A 10,530-nucleotide genomic window follows, 5' to 3' on the forward strand; every position below is an offset into this window, starting at 1 on the left:
ATGGCTGAAACCACCGCGGCGGCGGCGCGCTTCCCCTCAATTGAGAAATGCGACCTCTCCAGCTCGAACCGCCACTCAATCGCGGCGGATCTCGACGGAACGCTCCTGATCTCCCGCTCCTCCTTCCCTTACTTCATGCTCATGGCGATCGAGGTCGGCAGCCTCCTCCGCGGCCTCATCCTCCTACTCGCCTTCCCGCTCATCGCCGTCGCCTACGTCTCCAGATCCGACACGCCTTCGTTCAGCTCCACCACGCCCAACAGCGTGCTCCCCTCCATCTCCATGTTTGTAATTTTGTCTGTGAAGTGACAATTATACCCCCGCCTTGTTATTGTGGAGTAAATTTGTGATTGAGAGAACTAATATCTCATTAAATTCGAAAATTAATACTAGCCCTTGATTTTTTTATCTTGTGGCTATTATTTGTTCTCTAGTTATTTGGTTAAGATGTGTTTGCCATAGATCACTACCCTTCCCTATATATATATAAAATTGTTTAGATCTTGCACAATCCTTTTTCCTAATCGAATTCTGAAGTCCTAATAGCACTCGAAATCTATCTATAATTTGATACTATATGGAAAACTCAGTTAATATAAAGGCCAAAATCAAATCAAAATCTAATAAATAGTACTATCGTTTTATATGTGGAAAAGTTTCCTTCTCTCATAATATAAAGTCTCTGAAATCAGTAATTGAATTCGATTCTTTCGCAATCTGTGAGTCTGTGAATCTCTGTCATGGATGACAGTGTGGAAGGCAACGTTGTTGATGAGATGGAGAGGCGAATACAGCGGCTGGAGGCGATCGCCGCCGACTACCTTGCGAGGTTGAATCGGGCATGGCTGCTTATGTCTCAATTCGAGACGCGTCACTACAGCAACGCCGACGTTGTTGATGATGGACAATTAGATGACTGCTGCATATGTCTCGAGCGTCTGCACCGTGGGCTCGTTGCGACTTTACACTGTCGCCACGAGTTTCACAGGGGCTGCATAGGGAGGTGGCTCCGCCGTGGCCACAATTTCTGCCCCCTCTGCCGCCACGACCTTTGCACCCATTCATTCTAGTTCTTTATATTTATTCCATTCTCATTGTTTGTTTATACAAATATTTTACGTAATTGATTATTGCAGAGATGTGGTGTGGCTACTTATTTCAGTGAAAAGCAAATTAAATAGATTAAACATGTTAGGTGAATAAATTGTCTAAAAAACAATATTTAGTCAGATTCTAGTTCTGTCCCAGTTTTAAAAATTAGCTAGAAAAATCATGAAACGTTTAACTCATCCGCGATAAATATTTCTTAATGAATAAACAACATCGTTTAACTTGCTGGCAATGATACCTATGCATGATTTTCGTCGCGGGATGCTTGAGACAAATCTAAACTTTGACTATTTTGGAAATTGTGGGATAAACCACGCAATTTGCCCATATGTATTTATTTATTTGCAATATAAGTTTATTTAGATTGTATCCATAAAGTTGTGGGGTGTTAGAAGACGCAACACACTTTTAACTTCACTTTTCTAAATCAAATTTTCTAGCATTAACTAAATATACAATTAATCTTAATTGAAATTTTTTTTATTAATTATTAAGGGTATCCACAGACAGACACCAAATCCAGTTACTAATCTCCGTGCTGATTTATAGGCATCCCAATGGGTGAGACTAGGGATGTCAATCGGGCCAGCCCACCGGGTTTCGGGCCAACCCTATTCGGGTTGCGGGTCAATCGGGTGCGGGCTAATCGGGTTGTTATTTTTTCGGGTTATAAAAGTTCAGCCCTAACCCTAAAAGCTCGGGTTTCGGGCTAGCCCATCGGGTTAATCGGGTTGCTACCGATAAAATTAACATGCGATCAATCCAATAAATAATGGTAAAAATTAGTTATATTTATAAAATGTAAAATATTTAATTATAATAAATTTGAGATATATGCGTAAACTCAAATATTAACATGATCAAATACTAATATTTGAGATTTATGCAACATAAAACATAAACATCAAGAAATTTTAAAGCATGTTTAGAAATTTAAATATATTTTTTTAGTGAATTTGAAGTTTCTAATTCATTTATCTATTATTATATTAATAAAAACTTAATATATAATTTATATATTTAATATATAAAATGGAAAGTTATTTTTTCAGTAATCTGTATTATAAAATAATCAATGAAGTGTCGAATTAGAGTCAAACAAATAGAACAATAAAATTTTATCGGGTTTCCGGGCCAGCCCATCGGGTTTTCGGGTCTGGCCCTAACGGGTTGCGGGTTAATCGGGTGCGGGCTAATCGGGCTGTAATTTTATCGGGCTGGAAATTTTCAGCCCTAACCCTATAAATTTGGCGGGCTATTCGGGTCAGCCCACGGGTTGCGGGCTAAATTGACATCCCTAGGTGAGACAGATGCCCCAAGGATTTAAAGCATTAATTAGATTTTTGGTTATATTATAAAACTATAAGATTTTTAAAATTGTGATCGGATAGCCTAACCGCAAAACCGGTTCCAAACCATTATCTGCCGGTCCAATCCCAGGTTACACCAGAGATTCCGATGCAACACTAATCTAATCTTTATGGTATAGAAATGGAAATAACAATGGTGAAAATTTAATTTAGCAACAAAATTGGAATATAAATTGCAATCCATCAATACTAGAATTGGGCTCAAACTGAGACTTTGTATTAGTGTTTTTGGGCTCCACCTTTTTAAAAGAATGTGTTTGGGCCCACATGCACTACTAGGTTATCATCAATTTTAACTGTACAACGTTGTTGGACTTTCAACTTTTATCTTTTTGTGATGGTGAAATTTTGTTTTTATTTTATGTCACTTGCTCCACTCTTTATCCAAATTTATGCAATTCACAAAAAAGTGTATGTATGTGTTCTGTCTATATATATTATTGGGTGCAACTCTATTTCAGATTTGTGAATTTAATAAATTAAAATAAATATATTACTGTTTCCAATTTAAATTAATTAATTTGAAGTTTTTGAGAATGAACCAAAAAAAATCCTTATATATATAATTTATGATCAAACTAAAGTTCATAACAAACACATAAAATCCCTAATTATAATACATATCGATAGGAACACATCCTATATTATTCAATCCTGGAGAGTGATCAATTGTTAACTCACTATCTACAACTAATTTAAGACCATAAGATTTTAGAAATCTAGTGGTCTAAAATTTGTCACGTGTAATTTTTATTTTTATTAATTAAATCGAAAAAATTAAAAAAAAACTACAATGTCAATACAGTATTTTGAAAATATCAACACAATGCTTTGAAAATGTAACATATTGCTTATGTCAACACATTGCTTTAAAAATGACATTCAATATCTATTATATTTACATATTTTATATACTATATTGACATTTGTTATTGTACGAAAAAATTAAAAAAATTAAAAAAATCAAATTTTGACATCGGAACATATGCAAGTGAGATCTCGTTAGAATCCTTATGAAATTATCTTTAATTTGATGTATGTTGTGCGAAAAAATAATTTAAATCGAGAAAGTTATATGCGTTTTAAAGTTATGTGATATTTTTCAAAAGTTAGTTACGACTAGTTTGTTGTAAATTGACTTTAATATCTTTTTTTGTTAATCGTATTGATATTTTAGGGCTGATGATCTATACCTTTGATTTGAATATCTAAGAGCTATTATTTAATTATAATTAGCAATTAAGTATTGAATTAGCAATATAGCACTCATCATCAATCCCAGAGTTATATACGTGTGAGTTAGGAATTAAATATGGCTATCAGTTGTTTTTGGACTGTTTTTGGACTACCAAGAATTTCATATTTATATGAAGAGAATAAAAAATTTTGAAAAAAAAAACAAATAAAAGTAGTACTAATAAAATAGAGATGAAAGAAACACAAAAACAATGCATGTGACAGTCCTCATCACCCATGTTCTAGCAGAGTACAAAATGAAGTAGGTGACAAAAAATCTTCTTGAAATAAATCCAGTCTTGTAATGTAGACCCAACCACCTCTCTCTCTCTCCTCTCACATTTTCAGTTAATTTTGTTGGCATTTGTTTAGAGCATCGGGCGCCCTAAGGGCATCAGTAACCCCGTCCCCATTTCCGGCCCCAAGTCCCCTCCACGTCATCATACTTCTACAGTTGCGGCCCAGGCCCCAACTGCTGTAACCCTGCAGGTTGCGGCCCGGGCCGCAACTAATAAATGACACTATTCACAACTCCAACCTATTTTGAAAGTAAAATAAAAAACACTGAAAATTTATAACACATAAAATTTAATTTCATCGAATACTGCAAAATTACAACATATAAATTTTCAAACTGAAAATAAAATACATAAAAACATAACGTCAATGCTGGAAAACGTTGTTGCGAGTCCAAATTTCTTCGATTAGATCGGCTTGGAGGCGAGTGTGTTGTTCCTCTTGGCGCATCGCAGCTGAACGAGCCATGACATTGCGGATGTCGTGAAGAAGGCCCTGCACGGGCGGAACATCTGATCGCTTCATCGCGGATCTCTAGAGAAATAATCCGTGAAAAGCCGCAAGGCAGCTTGTTCACGGTCTCGGTGAATATACATCTGGGTACGTGGTACCCGGGTTCGTTGTTCGTTCCAAGCTTGAATAGCAGCTTGGAAGCGTTCAACTTCGTTGTTCATTTCTTCTTGGATTGCCGGTACCGCCTCTCCTAACACTCGGGTCAATTGATCTTCGAATATTCTTTGACGAGGAGGCATTTTTTCGAATTCTAGGAAGAGATTTGAAGTTGAATGTGAAGTTGAATGTGTATGAAAATGGAGTAGTATTTATAGAAAAAAATTTCGAATTTAAAATAAAAAAAAAATTGGTTGCGGCCCGGCCCGAGGACCGTGTAACGCTGGGCCGAGACTCGCCAGTTGCGGCCCGTCACCGTGCAACGCCGTCCCGGGCCGTGACGCAGGACGCTCCCCAGGCCGGGAACGCGGCCCCGGGACGGGCCTGAGCCGTGCCGGCCTTCCGTGTAATGCATGGGACGGGCCGGGACTCGTGATTTGCGGCCCGGCCCATGGCGTTACGCATGCTCTAAAGCCCGCTCTATGCACCGCCACATCAGCATTTTGTCCTCCTGCCCTTCCACCTGCAGTGGGACACCCTAAGTCGCGCTTTAAGGGACGCCCTAAGCATTTTCTTCTATTTGAATATTTAAATAACTACAAAAATTGGAAAAAAACCTTCATTTCATTAATAAAATTAATACATTGTGAGAAATGTTCGTATGAAAAATAGAATGACAATCGAGGTTTAAATAGACAAATTTCGAAAAAAAAAAGTTTTACATCGTCCGCGCCATCGTCCGCGTCGCCCACAGTGGGCGGACGATGTCGCGGACGATGCCCTATCGTCCCGCTTCGTCCGCGGACTAAGATTAGGGCGCGGACGAAGCATCGTCCGTCGTCCGCGCACCCACAGTGGCGGATGATGGCGCGCCCGAGTCATCGGGCGATCTATCGTCCGCCCACTGTGGATGCCCTTGGCATAATGTGGCTATGATCATAGCCCAAACCCCCCTAGATTCCAACCTAACTAATATAAGAACAAATAATCAATTTGATGCTCAAATTCATTTTCTATGATAGTGATAAACTACTATGTAGCCAAAACTCTCAAGATCAACCTCATTAGGCTAAGTTTGAGAGCACAAGATGCTCAATTAATTTAATGTCTGTCTGCCCTTTTCTTTTGATTGAGAGGGGGATGTAACTATGTGGAAATTTTATTTGTACATAAATAAGTTTGTATATATGTATTATGTAGAGGGTGTTGGATGCAAATCCATCCTACATCGGAAAACAATAAAATTTGAAAATAATATATTACTACAATTTTAATTGGAATATGGTTTTTAAAGTAATATAAAAATAAATTTGTAAGATTTTTATCTAAAGCGGACAACTTTATACCAATGTACATATAACATCGTACTAGCGTGAAATTCGAACATGAATAAAAAATTTCCACTTGTGCTAACTAATCTATTTTATTGTACAAGATATTTGAATTGATATGGTTGGAACTTAACCTACATAAAAAAGGTTGGCTATCAATCTGGTATGATCATATGAGACTCATTCATCTGTATGATCATATGAGACTCGTTCATTTTTAATTAAAGAGTGAACTACAAAAATGGTTCATGGACTATGAGTTTATCTCGCTCATGGTCCCTAAACTTTAAAAATATCGTCAGACAACCTTGGACTAAGGGTTTATCTCGAAATTGGTCATTTTGCCATTTTTTATACGAAAAATACCCTTTTGAGGGTTTGGGAAATTTGGTCTTTTTACACTTTTAACATTTTAAATCTGATATTATTTTAGTGATGTATTAAATCTAATATTATTTCAAAATTATCATTCTTCTTTCCTTTTGTCATCCATCACTTTGTTTCTTTATTTCAATATTAGATTTAATTTTCTAAATTAAATTTTTAATTTAGATATTTAAATATCAATAAAATTTTATTAATTATTAAAATTATTAATGCATGGACACTATAAATATTGATTAAAACTATTAATTTTTGTTATTTAATATAATATTAGGTTGAATCGAAGAAGTATAGAAAAATAATATTAATCATGATGGAAAAATAAGAGCTATTCTAGTTAGTCTTCGTTCGGTTGTTATAATTGCTTGTGATTATATATTATGAAGTTGACTACAAATTTTATATAGGAGTATTTTGTTTAAATTTTCTAGTTAATTTTGATTATTTTCAAATAAATAAACGGAAATTATATTCGTCTTACATTAGATGCATATTTATTTCAGAATAATCGTGTTATATGATCTATTTATGATTAAAACTATTAAATATTGATTAAAACTAAGAGCATCCACAACGGTGGCGTCTGTCGCCACGGCGGTCCGCGCCGCTGGCACGGACGCCACCCCCCTCCGTGCGCTCGCGCCGCTGGCAAGGCGCTGCTCGATGCATCGAGCAGCGCCGTGCCAGCGAGCAGCTGACGTGGCGCGCCCTCATTCGTCAACGGCATAGCCGTCGTGTTTAAATTTTTTTTTTTAAAAAATCGGTTTTTAATTAAAAAAACCGATAAAAAATTTTAAAAAAAAATTCACTTCCCAAAAAAATTATATCCGTTTATAACCGTTTTTTCCCACTTTTTAATTTTTTTTTACCCCAAAAATACACACTTTCATCTATAAATACCCCCAATTTCACTCCCAAAAATTCACATCAAACTACACAATTCTCATCATCATTCTCTCATCTCCATTCTCATCTTCAATCTATCATATCCATTTTCATCTTCATTCTCTCACACCCTACAACACCACTATGTCCGGTCACGACGATAACCCAAGCGGCTCCCACGGTTGGAACCCCGAATGGTTCGGTTCACAACCGTTTCCTAGTCCGGAAATGGACTATTCGGCCCCTCCTCTCACCCAAGATTCGGGCGTTCCGGGTGGCTACCGGCCATACCCGGTCGACGACCAAGGTGGCTCCGATGGGCGATACGGGTGTACACCGGAGCCTAGGCCTCCCGTCCCTTCCCAAACTCCGACTCCTCCATCTCGCGCCGGTGTCCGCACACCGTACTCATCGGCTGAGGTGGATAGATTGTGTAATTTTTAATTTTTAGAATTTTAATTACATAATTTTTAATTTTTAGTATTTTAATTATGTAATTTTTAATTTTTAGGATTTTAATTATGTAATTTTTAATTTTTAAGATTTTAATTATGTCTTTTTTATTTTATTTGTAATTTGTAATATTTATTGTGGTTTTTTAATGAATTTTAGTATTATGGAAATGTTTTTGTGTAATTGAATTTTAAATTAATTGTTCTCGTCCTTGCGGAAGAACACAACTGTGGGTGTTGTGCTCTTGCCAGAGAGCAGACAGAAAAAGTGGGGTCGGGCCCACAACCGTGCCGCTGGCAAGAGCACGGTTGTGGATGCTCTAATTGGCGTCGGCATACCTTATTGATTAAATATTAGACACTATCAAATATTGATTAAAACTATTAATTTTTGTTATTTAATAATTTTAATAATTAATAAAATTTTATTGATATTTAAAAATCTAAATTTAAAATTTTATTTTAGAAAATTAAATCAAATATTGAAATAAAGAAACAAAGTGAAGGATGGGAAAGAAGAATGATAATTTTGAAATAATATCAGATTTAAAATGTTAAAAGTGTAAAAAGATCAAATTGCCCAAACCCTCAAAAGGGTATTTTCGTATAAAAAAATGGCAAAATGACTAATTTCAAGATAAACCCTTAGTTCAGGGTTGTCTTGCGATATTTTTAAAGTCCAAGGACTATGGGCGAGATAAACCCATAGTTTATGGACCATTTTTGTAATTCACTCTTAATTAAATGATCAGATATTTGATATATATCTTTGACGGATGAAAGCAACTTTAAATCTTTGGATTAGTTGTCCCACCTTTCAAGATACGTACAAATCAGCACGAGGTGTCTAACAACCAAAAAGAATGGTTAATATCATCGTGTATGAGTTAGCTAAACAGTAGAGTAATTAATCTCTAGGGCCAAAAATTTCAAGTTCGAATCCACTGTGGCACGATCTATAGGTTATATTCGTTTATCCATAAAAAAATGGTCCATATCATAGTTTTGGGGGAAAAAACTCTAATTTGGTCTCCAATTCAAATCAAGTAGGGATGGCTTACCGAACTCAGATATGCTCTCAATTAATTCGACGCGTAATAATGTCTGATAAATTAAACAACGCCATTAATAACTAATTAATTAAAATTAGCTAATGGAAAAAATATGAGTAGCTCTAAATTAGATAAGATTTTTATTTTTTCCTCCTAACTACTAACCGACACCAATAAAAGTTGGACCGTACCTTACCGTATTGCACATGGGACTCAAATTTATTTATGAGTTTTCCACCTATAAATGGCAAACAAATTTACAAAATTGTCCTCTTTCATCAGTTGACAGTTGAAAACCTGAGTCATTAAATCAAAGGAATTACTCCATACAATAATTTATTACCATATCGAATAGTACTTCATCCGTTTCATAGTAATTGAGACATTCTTTTTGGTACGAAGATTAAGAAAATTGTGTTAAGTGAATTAAGTAAATAGAGAATAAAGTGGAAAATGAAAAGGTAGAGAGATGAGGAGAGAATAAGGTAAGAGAGAGTAAAATAGGTGTGAGAGAAATATGTTGACTTTTATTAAAAAGGAAAATGGCTCTATTACCATGGAACGTACTAAAATGACAAAATGACTTTATTACTATGAAACATGGGGAGTATATAGCTAGATTATTATAATGGTTGATTGATTGCAGAGCTCCTTCAATATATGAACGATACTACATAGAACTAATTCAAAAATTAAAATATTCATTAAATAATGTAAAGAACTTACAATAATATATGGAGGTAATATAATGCATTCAATCGTGTTCCCTAAAATAATGGATCACAAAAACCAGACAAAATTACTAAATTAATCTTTCAGTACTTAAATGTAATTAAAATTTGAATCCATGTATAAAAAATCAAGTAGTACGTTATCATTGATTATATTTACATGTTTACATATAGCTTGCATATGATGTCTCCATTTCCTAAGCTAACAATGCATACTAATTATCATGATGTGATGAAAATTAAGTGTAGGAAATTAAAGTAATCCATAAACTACCTTTAAAATGGCCTACATATACACAATAGACACAGTCACGCACATAGGTATTTGTCGAAAATGATTGATCAATATATCTATATCAAAATTAACATGAGATAGTTAATAGTATCATGTAAATATACATGCAAATATTCCATTATTAATAAGTAATTCTACTAGCTAGTGGTAGCATGTAATACACGTGTTTTAAATCGGTTGCCACATCAACATGTAATTGATGAACAAGCGAAAGATGAGATTATTGTGGAAAATTCATCTTTCGTGATATTTTTCAGATTTTGAAAAATATAGAATATATAAAAATTTTAATATCTTTCATGATTTATCTGCAATGCAATGTATCCTTAATAAAAATGTAAAGATATGAAATAAGTTGTTTTCATGGGTGGATCAATGAGGAATCACAAGTGAATAAAATAAGTTTTCATACACCTTTTGATGTATGGAGATTAGAGATAGTAAAGATACTAGTAAAAGTATTAAGAGGTTAACTCACGCCAAATATTGGAGATGATCACGGTTGAGCTGTAAGATAACACTAGTTAAATATAGATTAGAGATTGATACTGCAAGATAATTAAAATAAATAAATAGTACTATATAAAGTATGGGTGTTACGGCTATGTACGGACTTAATTATTTAAATGCAAGATGTAATATGGCTAGTAGCTAGCTTACATGCCTCGTGAAAATGACCGTTAGTAGATTATAGTAGTACAAATTGATGAAAAATAATTAACTTTGTCAAATTTCAATATATTTTGCAATTTTAATAATAAGATGGATAAATTGTGAA

The 10,530-nt window shown here is 34.8% G+C and overlaps 1 protein-coding gene across 1 annotated transcript; it reads left to right on the top strand.

Moving 5' to 3' along the window:
• On the top strand, positions 1–1,070 carry LOC121786936 (E3 ubiquitin-protein ligase RNF38-like). Its single transcript, XM_042185529.1, has 2 exons — positions 1–284; positions 752–1,070. The coding sequence occupies exons 1-2, from the start codon at positions 1–3 to the stop codon at positions 1,068–1,070; spliced, it is 603 nt and encodes a 200-aa protein (XP_042041463.1).
• The last annotated feature ends 9,460 nt before the right edge of the window (positions 1,071–10,530 follow it).

This window comes from Salvia splendens, chromosome 22 (genome assembly GCF_004379255.2).
Source record: "Salvia splendens isolate huo1 chromosome 22, SspV2, whole genome shotgun sequence".
NCBI classification, from domain to species: Eukaryota; Viridiplantae; Streptophyta; class Magnoliopsida; order Lamiales; family Lamiaceae; genus Salvia; species Salvia splendens.